The sequence below is a fragment of the Aythya fuligula genome, chromosome 5 (assembly GCF_009819795.1).
Source record: "Aythya fuligula isolate bAytFul2 chromosome 5, bAytFul2.pri, whole genome shotgun sequence".
Taxonomy (NCBI): domain Eukaryota; kingdom Metazoa; phylum Chordata; class Aves; order Anseriformes; family Anatidae; genus Aythya; species Aythya fuligula.
Window position 1 is genome coordinate 53520049 of NC_045563.1, and position 14049 is coordinate 53534097.

Here is a 14049-nt window from a genome sequence, read left to right on the forward strand (position 1 = left end):
AACCTAAACAGAAAATCAACTTACGATTATACTATGCTTGGTGTAACTGTTGAGCTGGTTTTTGTCATATCTGAGCACAGAATCTGCCTGAAAGAGGTCCTCTGTTGTACTCACGTGTACTCAAACCTCATTCATTACAAGCATCAAGCTTTCAAACCTTTGGATACAGCGCTGGAAAGAGCAATCATATACTACTATTATTTAAAGCATCAGCATGTTTCTGCTATTTTATTTCTACTATTTTATTGAATATCAGCACTAGGAACAGCTTTAGGAACTTAAAGCTCTAGCTCACACTGAACATCTTATAAGAGCGTTATAAGACAGGGCTGCACAAAAAGTCATTGCAGCTAGCAGAGGCAAAATAACCCCACTCAGCTGTTTAGAAATGTCTTGTCCTTGTGAGAAGCAAGGCTGGCTAAATTGTAAATTCTGGAAGAGTGAGAAGCTTTTTGGCATTGGCTTGTGTGGCAAGGTCCTTTGCATAAAGTGGCTGCTTCTTGCTTCTACTCCCACATCTTTAGGAGCTAGGAGATGTTTTTCACCAGAACTTTGCTTGTCTAAGAGCAGTGACTTGGAGTTCCTAAATACCACTGCTGCAGTGCAGAAGCCATTTTTCTCACAGAAGCAGGAACTCATTTCACAGGCAACTTCTTCTAACTTCAATCCATTTGGCAATCAAGGGGAAGTGGGATCTAAATATTGCTCTCTTTGTGAGAATTAGATATTAGATGATCTTTAAGGTCTCTTCCTACCCAAACTCTATGCTCTATGAAGCTGAGCTTCTATTTTCATTTAGTTCTGAATTCAGTGGTCAGGGCAGTCTATGCCTGACCCAGTGGCTGGTTTGCTTCCATTCCTTATAAGCAATATTAGCAATTGCTTCCTTATTGGCAGTACACTCAGTGGGAACCAAAAGCCCTTGTCTGGCATAAGTAGCATGGCTCTAGAAATATTTTTATCTTTAGTATATTTATAATATAAAGGCTCCAAAGATGGCTTAGAATCATAGCCACATTTTCCCATCCACTCTGATCACTAAGAATTTTAGTTGTAAAACAAATTCTTCATAATTTCCATCTTCTAGCTATTTAGCTTTTGGGTGCCCAGGAGAACAGCTTATATTTTATCCTACAAGCTCTTCTGTGGTGAAAGTGTCAAAGTAGGATTGGCAGGTGTATCTGCAGCTAGGAATCAAGGTGTAGGAAGTTTTTACAATAGATTTCTTGAAGCAATGAACCCTTTCCTCAATGTTCAACTTCACAATTTTTTACCACCACTGTGACACTGACCAATACTAAAACCTTTAATCTTTTAAAATTTAGGTCTACTCATGTTAGAAATCAACACTGCATTTACAAACAAAAACAAAGGTACCTTCTTTTTGGAACACCACAGTGAAGATCTGCAATCCCAAAGAAAGATAATTAGGAACTCCAGCTCCACTTTGAAAAACTGCCAGGAAGACCAGTCACAAACATTAATATTTGCAGGGAATGGTTACTGGTCATTTTGAAAACCAACTTCCACGAACAAAGAATTGTAACAGAGAAAGAAATTTGTTCAGGACAAGCAACTGCCTTAAGGTTTAAGGCAAGTTCATCAATCTTTGTCACATAATTAACGTATTTGCTATTTGTGTAAGGGCCTTGGAAATATCACAAGTGTTAAAATAAAAAGGTTGTCAGCTTAAAATATTGTAACACTAAATCACGAGCTCCTCCTAGTGGTAAAACCGGTAGCTTAAGCCATTTTGTTCCATGAGTATTCTTGCACTATTTGTTATTACCAATATTCAGTATTCCATTTAATTTTGGAAGGCTTAGAAGCCTCTAAGTGCTTATGGCTGCTAAGGAATTCTTACCTAAGGATCAAAATAAGTAGGACATGACAAAACACATGGAAATTGCTGTAATTATTCTTTTCCTACAAAGAAAAGTTTACATACCTTTCAACATTTAGGAGTGATGAAGCTAAGGTGGAAAGGGTAGAAGACTGCGTTCTGAAAGACTTACACTCTTAGGCCAGTTTTAAATGTAACCTCCAGAGCTGTATTAGATTTCCAGGGAACCACAATGAGTATTTAGCAGTGAAAACACTGTACGGCATGCCTTTATCTCAGATGAATGTGCTACATTCCCTCAGTTAGCAGAACAGAACACCTGCCAAGCACAATTACACATCATCAAGTTCCAGAAAGATTTCATACATTTCAAGAATTTCTTTAGTTGCTCTCACCTGAAGGCCAAAAGCCCCATGTCAGCCCATTTGCAGAGTTACTGATTCTTGCCTGTGAACAGCAACGTCTGCAACTTTAGCCACAGCCATTCTGTAACAAAAATACTGTTGAAAGGGACAGGAGGCGATTTTTCTTGTAAGGCCCATTTAAGTCTTACTTGGGACTTAAGTTTTTCATGAGTCTATAATGCATAGCTCTAAAAGATTATACTTCATGGTTTTCAGTCACACAGAAATACATCCACACAAAGACAGCTCTTAGAGGGAAAAAAGGGTGCTGTAGATAACAATTAAATGCACATCATCAATTGTTATTTAAAACCTTAATCTTCTCTTTATAGCGAGTTTGAGTATGTCAATAGGCCTGTTAACATAATATTTAAAATTTAAAAATTAATATTGTTTGCCTAAGTGGGACCCAGCATTGCAGTTAGTGGAACATTTATGCAGTCTAACATGATTTAAGTCTTAACTGAAGGATTTCAACCTGTAGTACGGTAATATAAAGAATACAACATTTGCTAAAAATTCCAGTATTGGCATAAGAAAACTTAAAGTCTCAAAAGATCAAAGAAAATAAAAAAGCTAAATTCAAGGTTTGTTAGTTTTCATTTTCTTACTAGCAAAGTGTAAATGATTTTTCATACTTGCTTTCTATTTGCACGTCCACAACCAATATATCAATAATTCAGACGTGTATGTTATTCCTATGTTTTTCACTTTTTTTAAAATACATATTACATGGATGTTACGAAAGAAGAAAACAACAACAAAAATACAAGTTTCAACTACTGATGTGGAAAGAAATGTAATTTTCCATATATGGTTTGCTCTTTTTCATTATTTCACGTATGTGTATGTTGTGTTTTGTATATAGCTACATTAATTTCAGAGTAAGCTGCACGAACAGAAAAGTTAAAGCACAGAAGGATAAAAACAAGTTGCTGGTTGAATGACATTTTATTTTCACATTCAGACAGCTGTACAGTTTCTATAAATAGATGTGGTACTGTAATATTTACATCTTTTCCTCACGCATTACTAGTTTATTCCATTCAAAACAGTAGAGACCCTGACCAAGCCAAAACAGGGTTATATCTGGGTTCATTTACTCAGAATCCTACATCAAAACATACAATACATCAGTATGCATCAGAGCATTTTTCCAGGTATTTTACATGTAACATTATTTGCTCCAGACAGTCCCTCCTCGCAGCATCCTAAGAGCTTTCCATACAAGTGCAGTACATTTCAATAACAAAATCAGGATGCAAGAAACATTCATATTCAGTCTACTTAAAATAAGGAATGTGATGGATAATTTTAACTGAAGGAGTTTCATTGCGCATTAACCCAGTATTTGCGAGATTCCTTGATATGCAAGTAGAGATTGAAAAAAAAAGCAATAGCTTAAAAATTTTGGAGACCAGATAATCCTTTGAGCTTCTGAGTATGTTCTGTACATTGCTATAGAAACATCTTGTATAGAATACAGTTACGAACCCAGAATTACATTGGTTTGACATGTGCTTCTGCCAATAATGTTTCCAAATTTTACATTTCCATTTTCTGCCCTCTGTGATTAACTGCTTTCAGTAGTGCTATATGTATCTATTAACTATACTGCTGAGATGTCTACAGATACTATCTAAACTCCGATTTGAAAAACCACATAATTCATGGGGTGCCAGGGTTTTTCACAATATACTACCTTCAGAGTTTCTTTCTTTCTGTCTCTCTCTCTTTTTCCCACTTGAGAAGCAGTCACCTCCACAGACAGAGCAATTTAATAGCCAAACTTCAATTGTCACGTGATATTTTCAGACTACAGTAGCTAAAGTGTTCATTTCTACCAAAAGGGTTTGAAGAACTGTGTGACAAGAACACCATGTCGGTGGGTAAAAATGAACAACACAGAAGGAAAACAATAAAAACATTACATTTAAACAACATGCAGGACCGGACTGCTTCCACTGTGCACAATGAGAGAATCTGAAAGCAGAAGCCTGCAGTTGTAAAGTGATAAATTTGGAACAAGTACCACTAGAAACAAAAAAACAACTGAACTCAGGCTATGTTAGCCACCTTAAGAAAAAGGGAATTCCAAGGAACGGCCAGAGTAGGTCACTCACAGCTGGATGCTGATGCTCAGAATTGTCTGATGAACAGCTCATATAAAAACTCCGTTAAAGATGAATTCAGAAGGAGACTGAGCAATGAAGTCTTAGATTTTTCTACGGGAAAAGACTTGCAGGGTCATACATAAATAATCAAGTTCTCATAGAAGACAGCAAAGTGAGATCCAGTAACTGCAGTAAAAATGGGAATACTGCAGCACGTCAGTGTGCCGAAGGGTAGGTACTTCCCAATATCATGATCAACTGGAAACTGGCCGAGGTGGTTTGCTTTTGTTTTCTGCCTCTTTCCCACGAATGGCAGCCACATAAGAGAAGAGACACAGCACGGAGTAGCAGATCTCATGAGCCTACGAGGTTAGAAATGGAGATAACAAAATTCAGATGATTTAGCATTTTATAAAATCCACTGCACATTTTGTATTCTGTTGTATGCCTTCATGGGACAAATACTCTTGCTACATAAAAAATTTGGAATAAGTGTCTGATGCTATTTTCTAACTGAAATAGAGAAGACAAGCCTTATAACAAACAAAACACCTTGGGGATAAAAGTGTTAGTTGCTTGATAGTGTGACTACTCATAATTTTTAAGACTAGTACGCTAAGTAAGAAAGTTGGACAGTGCTTTAGCAAAAACATCCTACATAATTGCTTTTGGCCTGTTGCATGAAGTTAAAATCATTTTTCTTGGAGGGGTTGAAAGAATTAACAAAAAACACCTGTAAAACTAAACATCCAATACTATACCTTGACTCAATGAGATGGAAGGATTCTTCCGTATTCACAATGGTAATCTTTTTATGCTCAAAAGTACAAGGACTGGTAATCCCTGTTATCTGTTAACCAAAGCTAGTGAATCCATGGCTAACAAAAGTTGGGATTTTTTAAAATTTATATATATATGTGTGTGTGTGTGTGTGTGTGTGTGTGTGTGTGTATATATATATATAAAAACAATACCCAACATTGCATGTTTCATACAAAAAATACCAAACATATTTGTCACTGTCTTAGAGCAGAGGCTTTCACAAACCATTAGAAAGATTTACAAATAATGTTTTTAAATGATTACGTGTACTATTACTTAATAGAAAATCCTTGTCTAGCATGCAACTGGCAGCACAATTCAGTGAAGGTAAGACTAACTCAGTCTATAACCAAGTTTTAATACTGGCTATTCTGATGACCTGAAAAGTTCTTGTCCTGTATACCGAGGCTTATATTTATCATCTTTGTTATACGTGTATGACAGCATGCTTTGTTGTATTGTAGGACAAGCTAAAACGCTTCTGTAAATTATCATTCATTTTCATTGAAATGGCTTGTTAAAAAATATAGCTATCTGCTTCTTAAGTTACATATATTCTAGGAATGTTGTTTATAACACATTTCTTGCTTCTTCAAGTATCTTACTTCTTTTCCCCTTAAAGGACTGTCAGCTTCCATGTAATTACCAAATGTATACACCATACTTCAGAGAAAATAACTGAAGAAATGTCAGTTACGATGATAATCATTGGTGTCTCTTTCTTCCTCCTAAGTACATAAAAGCCTGATTATTATCTCTTGTCTCACTGCTCACTTTCGTGAAGAGAATGGAATTATTCACAAACTCAGATAGCAACCACTTTATGCCCAGAAATTAGTTTCCTTTTCCATCTGATCTGTGGATTATGGATTGTGTTCTGCACTGTCTTCAGTTTAACAGTTTCAATAGCATATTGTGCTGAAGTTAAAGATGCAAGCTAGCTGGTTTGGCTTATCTATTTAATGAAAGAGACCACACTTTCTACATTACCTGCGAGATTCTCTGGTGTCATAGGAACAAGAATCAACAAGTTTCACAAGGGTTTTAATTAAGGGAAGGCTTTAATTAAGAGAAGCTTGTACTTCACTGCAGTGTTAGCATTGCAAATCCTGCAATCTCAATGCATTTCTTTTCTCCATGTGACAATATAAAGATATATCCTCTAAAGAACTACCAGAAGGCATCACAGTTGACTCACCATTGGCGTCTTGTACTTGTGGCTCACCACTTCTTTAGTTTCAGGAACTAAAACCGGACGGGCAAGAGACAAAACAAAAAGTTCAAAAAACGAGAGGAAAAAGGGAAAGAAATAGCACAATGTTCCCATAGGAAAGGGAAGGGATGCACACAGACAGCAGGTGCAGGAACAGGGCATCTCACTATCCCTCACTTCTAGATACTTTTTTTTCCTCTTTTCTTACATTACACATCCTTGACGATAGTGGTAATGTCATAATGAATTACTCAGGTTGGCAAAATATTTCATTGTCTCTGTTTGGAAAATCACAATAGATATTTGATGGTTCTTAAAGACTCTGACTTTTCTAATAATATTCATTCCTGCTAGCCAGCAACATTAATGGCAAAATATCATTAATGCTTAGTGCAATGAAACAAACCAACAATTCCACAGGAGTTTGTCAGTACTTGATTCCCAAAGATTTTACCCTTTAGATGTTTGAAACCTTCCCTGCTGACTGAATAACAAATCTCAAAAGAGCTGTTGGACACTCTGGTAGTAACCTAGTGAAATCCAGAGGGTTAAAAAAAAAAAAAAAAAAAGGAAATTAGGGAGTTGTTTTTTTTCTAAACTGGAAGACTGTTTCCCATCTGTCTTTCAAGAGTTTCTCAAAATAGTCTTTTTCCTGTTTAGGAGGTGTGTGTTTGTTCCTTTTAACTTGACATACTCACTGAAAATGTTCTTTGCTTTTGAACAAATTGCCTTAAAGTAAAACATGGATTTCAGTTACATATCCTCATAAAATACCAGGCTTTACTTGTTTTCCAGATTTTATACAAAAAGAGGATTAGGGCACTGATGAAAAATCTATTATCCTGAAAATTTCATGTTGCTCCCTTGCACTGCCTCAAACTAACGGTAAGAAAGAACATAATAAAGCTAAAGAAAAAGTTGTGTTTTGCTCTCACTGTGGAATGCATAAAGTGAGCTGTAACCATCCCATCAGCGTGCACTGCATCCGAACTGTGCCTTTAACCTCACACTTGGTCTACAAATATTGTTGTGAACAGATACCATGGGAAATCACCAGGAGAGAACAAAGACCACATTAAGAACATACAAATGGCAAATTTTAAATGTTAAGATCAGCATAATAACAAGACCAACTCTGAATACTTCCCTTCCAGAATAGCTGAAATTTGCCATGGGATTTCTGTATCACAACAAAAAAAAATTTAGAAGCAGTAGTATAGAAATTATGCAAAACCAAACCATACCAGGTTCATAGAGGAAGGGTAAGTGATTTATTACACACTGTACTAATGACGAGAAAAGAAACAGAGGCAGATGAGTTCAGTATGAGTAACTAGGAAAAATCCACAACAGAGCCTATCCATGCAGATGTCATCTTTTCAACTATATGACACAGCTAAATGTTGGAGAGGGAGACGGATCACGCTCTAGAGGGCCAAAAGTAGGCAGTGCAGACTGGGTTTGGAAAGGTACTCGAAGTACAAACCAGTGCCTACCAATTCTAGTATGCCATGGTATTGTCATTCCTGAAAAAAAATCTAGTGAAAACTACAGAATATGATTTTAAGAAGTAATATAATATTTGTTTGATTTTTCAGTTCTGTTTTCTCAGACAGATGGCTGTTACATTAATGACCGAAAAACGGGAAGTGCACACCCAGGCTGCACTGCCCCAGTGATACCAGTAACTAGAGTTGGGAAGATAAGGAGGTGCACATCCAAGCTACCTTACCCGTTGGCACCAGATGTTCCAAATTAACTCCATGTCACCAGGGGGTTAAGGTGGGAGTGAGGCTGGTGCACAGCCAAATAGGGTAGGATTTTTACAGCTGTGTAAGTCTCACTGCCCACTGGATAACATATAACTGTTCATATACTCTTCAAAAAGCAGGAAGGGAAATCTGTAAGGACCTTGGGCCACAAGGGAAGGAGAGAAGGGAAACTGTAAAGTCTCGTATCATAACTGATAACAGGAAGAGAAGGAACAGGAGAGCACCTAGGCAAGGTACCATCTTCCTCACTTTGCAGTCAGTAAATTGCCTTTTTCTTTAAGTACAGTACTCCTTCACAGTCCTTTCAGTGTGAAAAATTCTCCTGAGAGGACTGGGTTAGGAAGAATAAAAATGGCCTTGGATTTACACCCACAGAAGTCAAAGCACTACCACTGCAGAATACAGAAGGAAAAAAAAAAAAGAAAGGCAACCCCACCCAAAACTCAAATTAAGAGATTAGCAGAAGTACTTTTCTTCTAACATTAAAACTTAATCCTAATGCTGTTAACCTAAGTGGATGAAGGGAGTATATTATTAAGTACCATCCTGCAGCCTTTGGTCCTGTGAATGAAAATATGGCACTACCATAGAATGAGTTCAGGGGACATCACTTTACCTGCTGGAGAATGAAGGTTTTCATAGTAGCCGCGATGAAGGGGCCACAAGAAAGTAAAGCACAAGTACACAGCAGTAACTCAAATTCCAGAGGGAAGAACCTCACGTTTCCTCACCTACTTTAAATCTCCATTTCCAGTTGTGGGCAACAATTCCTGAACTTCTCCTTGCACCCTGCTCTGAAATCACTGTTCCAATTTTCATGCTGTGATATAAACCCAGTGTTATACCAACTGACCTTTCATTTCCTGACATTGTTACAGTTGGAGCACTTACGCTTCACAGAATAACATAAAATCCTGTACTGAAGTATTTCCCATCAGACTGGAGTACCTGTTTAGCACACTCCACATTTCTAAGAGGAGGCACTACTTCAGCATACTCTCTCTATAGTGAAATCGCATGGCAAGGTTCACGATGTTTAAACACAGCTTTATAACTTCATTTTTAAGAAGGCCATGCAACCTTTTGGTGAACACTATCAATTCACTTATAAATTAAAATGTTGATTTCTTTTGAACAGATAAGTCTTCTCATCTTTTAACAATCAAAAGAGCAGCCCTCAGATAAACACTCAATTCTGTACTACAAGAGAGCTTGGCTTTTCTGCAACATCTGTCTTCCTTTCTTCTTTTTGTTTATTAGCTGGATGGGCAAATCGTAAATCTCATTTAGTATCTTTAAAATGGTTCTTGTCTCTGACCTCTATTTTGGGAGTAGGGTATTTTTACTTTATAAGTTATTTAATTTTTCAGCTTTTGGTTGTAGCATTCAGCTCCCAATTTCGTTTCTCTTACTTCTGAAAAATACCCTTCCATAAGTTCCTTATCATACATCTCGATTTTACAGTAGCTCCTTAATTACAATTTTTTCTGTAAAACAACTTTTCTTTTTCTTCCTTACGGTTATTATTTAATAGCTAAAAGTTGTATCGCAGAATCATCAACAGAAGTTGATTGGGAATACCTAAAACAAACACTGTCTGTCTCCTTGAGCAATTTAAATACATTTTAAAGAACACTTAGAGTTAAGAGAGAACTTTGGGTCTCCAAAAATGACCCAAGATTCATTCCTGATCCACTCTCTTCTCTTGGAAAGGCTGAAGCCATGGTTTGAGCTGATTTTTTGGCTTCTGAACTCTCATATTTGTAAAAGCCATCAATAAAGTTTTACCACCTGAAGCAGTTTCTATGGAAAGTAAAATCAATCATGTCCATCAGGGTAAAAACATGATACTAAAGGAATATGCAACCATATAATGCAGACATCATTGATCATTTAAACTATTAGAAAATTTTCTGGTGGTTAAGTTCATTAATCTGATCGTTTGAACCATGCATATTTTCAGACAAGGGGAAAAACTGTTCACAGTTTGAAATCCCAAAATTCTGGGAGATTAAATTCATTTATGGAAAAAAACAAGCAAACAATAAATGTCAGAAAGGTTTTACAATTTGAATACCTTATAACTTTGTATCACCAAAAGGAGACAACACATTATTAAGGATGAAGAAATTAATTCCAGCACTCTCATACTAAATTTCTTTTACATCGTGAGAGAGAATCCATCAGTCAGAACCTTCTATTCACAGCACCAAAGAACAATCAGTCTTGGTAAACGGAGCTCCAAATATAGATTTTGATTAACAGCCAAAGTATGCTGATCTAGTAAGGAAGCAAAACTGTAAATTGTATCGGAGATGGGTGGAAGAATAAATCAATCCAGGTCTGGGGAGTATATCAAGAGAACAGTATGTACGGATAAATATTATGGAGAGCCGCATCTACAGTCACTCTTTCTTTTTTTTCAGACAACTATTTAAGTATAGACTGACTGACACTGAATAGAAACCCAGAACTTTCTCCAAACTAGACTGTAGGCAGATTATAGGTAACGGCAATAGCGCGCCTAAATAACACAAATTCTCTATTCTTCTTAATCTTTACCACTCTTTACTAGTTATGCTCTGAAACAAAAGCCACAGCCTAATGTGCAACCTTACAAAAGATGATCTACAACAAAAATTAAACTCCACACAAAGTGAAGAAGAAACTTGTAGCAATGCTTTTTTTTTTTTTTTTTTTGCAATGAAAGCACAGTATTGAGAAAGATCAACTGCAAGTCTTGCGCAGAAAAAGATGATTTCCCAGAATCATAAAAAGGAACGTACCAAAGAAAAATCTTAAACAGATCAAAGATAACTGCTGTTTTGTTTGCTTCACAAAACTCAGAACATCTTCTTTGTCTATTAACAAAGAATACCTAGGCCACAAATCTTAATATGATGAAAATGAACACGTAAATTTTTATGCTGTCACTCATCTCCCTGTTAGGCAACTTCTTAGTGCAATCTACATTCTTCTTCTATCTTTGAAACTGCAGTGTAACTCTGAATCTGAAGATTGGAAATTTGAGTTACTGCCATGTGAGTACAGACCTAATATCAAAATAATGTAATTACCAAATTCCTCCAGGACAAAGACTCCTCGCACAGTATTGCACTTTTTAATGTGATTCAGCTCTATGAAAACCTACAAAAACAGGAGAAAAATAACACAAAATTAGTAAGTTTAAAAAAAAAAAAAATAAAACCCAAAATTAAACAAAAACATCACCACAGCAGATACAACCTGAAGTGTTGTAGCATACACTACCAGTTCATTTACAGTTTAATATATAAATAAAGGGTGAAATAAATATTCAAAAGACAAACTTGCCACAATGCTAGAAATCAACAAATAACTTAAAAGTGCTAAGAAGCGAAGACAGCAGAAGATGAAGTACCTTCCGCTCCTTGCAGGAGGAGAAAGCATGGAAGAGAAACGAAGGAGTTAGTAACTCTGACATATCCAACAATGCTACCCCTTCAGGCACTCAAATGAGTTATTGCAAAAAAAGAATACCAACACACCTGAAATACAACAGAAGAGGGGGACGAGAAAAAAAGCCAGCTCCCAAATTTGACATCATTTGTAGCCTCTGATCCATCCCAGTTTCTGCCCCTCCATGCATCCTCCTCCGGCACAGAGGGCAGGTTATGGACACTACACCTCCCACCCTGACACTGACCCTCCTAACCTATCCAGTAATCAAATTTAATCCAACGAGAAATCAATGAGAAATTACTAATCTCCCTCCTCCCTGACAGCCTTGCACCATTTAAGATTTTACTGCTGTTTATGATATTTAACCTGCTTACTTGCTCACGAAACTGTCTCCTTTAGAAGTCAGCATCAGTGTTCTGCTTTAAGAAGCATGGGAGCATTTCGGCCCTTCTCTATCATATGCTCATTTCACAAATGGCCACTGTCAGCTGGGCAGTCACTTAGAAAACAAACCTGCTTTTTAACTCTTTTTTTTTTTTTTTTTGTACAAACATGAACCCCAAAAGACAAAAAAAAGAACTACACAACTAAGTTTTCCAGCCTAGAACCTAAATGACAAGACTGCATGAATAAACAAGTTCTGAGCATATTAAGTTTGTTCAAAATCCAGTATGTTTCACAACATAAAACAGTCCCTTCACGTATGCACAGTTCCAAAAGGATCAGCAAATACACAGACAAAAGAAGCTGTAGAAAGTGCCATAAAGAATCAAATCCACACATCAGATTCTAATACTTTTGCTTTTTCAAGGCAACAGAAACACCAAGACTAACATTGGCCTAACACTCAGAGTGAGTCTATTTCCAGTACCTTAAAGATGCACTTACAGGACTATATTACAATAGCCTGGACTGACACTTCCTGCATGCTTATGAAGCCATAACCTTAGGACCTCATTAAAAAAATTACTAGGTACACTACATTGTCTTGGGAAAAAAGGAAAGGAAATCACTGCAACGCTTCCTAATCTAATAGTAACCAAATGCACGTAGCCCTAGACGATATACTACCCAGGAAAAGCAAAGGAAATCAACACCAGAAACCTCACCAGAAGCCTTTTTTTCTTTATTGAACAGACTTATTTGTATCAATAGAGGTCAGTAAACATGATCACCATATATTTGAGACAAGTCAGGTTATCAAGTCAGGTTTTCAAGTTATTTTTACTACCAGAGAGCTAACAAATAGTCCAAGGATGTTTTCTGATCTGTATCAAAAACTAAACTTCTGATGTACCTAAATAGAAAATCTTAAGCTTGCCTTCTATTTATATTCACACTCTCAAGGAAAGGAGAACTAATCCTATTTTTTTTTTCCCTTTGTCAGTTTTCACCATGTCTGTATCAGTTCAGTTGGTCAAAAACATTTTTTTTGAGGGATGGCAATAAAGAAAACCAGACAATAACAAAACACTTACTTTATTGTACTTAGTTTTCTCTTTCTGTAATATTTTCTGTGAAAAAGTTTTTGCTAGTAGTCAAATTTCAAAAATTAAATAGAAAGGTTCAGGTGAAACACTGCTATTTAGTCTGGTAACAGTAAAGTTGGATGAAAGACTTGACTGCCCCAGATTGTCATAATGTGAGCATAACACTAAGTAGTGCAGCAAAAGGAGTTATGGGCCATATGAGAATTTATTTGTCAAAATTATATTAAGTTACCAATTTTCAGAAGACATATCAGTTGACAGGCAATTTGTCACTACTTTAAGGGACAGAGATGCTCTTCTCTCAGTCAGAAAACAAAAAAGCGTGTAAATGAAAAAAGAGTTACTCACCCTGGGGAAAATGGTTCTTCAAGACAGAGCATTCAGTGTGGATCCTACTGTAAGTGGGCATATGCCTGCTACATATTAAACTTCCATTTATTTTTGACACAGACAAATTCTTAACTGGGACAATCACCCAATATTACAACTTGTAGATTTAAACTTGGAATTTTGTGAATAGCCTGCCAATGTCACAGGTACACCTGACTCCTCCTTATTAGGGAAAGACTTCCTCTGACCTGCAAGGCTCAGACAGACTTCAACATTTTTTTCTTCTTAAGCTTATTTACACTGCCAGTATGGTGAGACAATTTGCAAATGCCAAAGACAGCTATCATGCGTCAGTAGTAGGTTGGCCCACCATTCATCTAAAACATTTCCAGAGGAATTCATATGAAACAGTGATAACATACACAAGCTACAGATCAAGAGCCTTAAAAAATAGTTTCACGAAATCCAGCACCATTCTAACACTGAAACCAACTGTATTATTTCTATGACTTCCAACCAAGAGGAGCAACAGAAAACCCTTCTTTTTCCAAGATGTCTTGACAAAAAAGAGTACTTGGAAAGAAGGCTGAAATCAGGGTCTAGATATGGAGTAAAGAACT

General features: G+C 36.6%; 1 protein-coding gene across 28 annotated transcripts in view; it reads right to left on the reverse strand.

The window, feature by feature from the left end:
• Positions 1 to 3190: 3190 nt before the first annotated feature.
• Positions 3191 to 14049, reverse strand: part of MADD (MAP kinase activating death domain) — a 65156-nt gene continuing 54297 nt past the window's right edge. For 14 of the 28 annotated variants that reach the window (XM_032188693.1, XM_032188691.1, XM_032188688.1 and 11 more), the window contains 4 exons: positions 11569 to 11577; positions 11246 to 11315; positions 6382 to 6428; positions 3191 to 4723 (listed from right to left, as the gene is read on the reverse strand). In XM_032188693.1, the coding sequence (XP_032044584.1) occupies positions 4616 to 4723; positions 6382 to 6428; positions 11246 to 11315; positions 11569 to 11577 (234 nt within the window). In that variant the 3' untranslated portion in view covers positions 3191 to 4615. The remainder of the gene's footprint in view (positions 4724 to 6381; positions 6429 to 11245; positions 11316 to 11568; positions 11578 to 14049) is intronic. The other 14 variants (XM_032188705.1, XM_032188702.1, XM_032188699.1 and 11 more) reach the window with 2 other exon arrangements.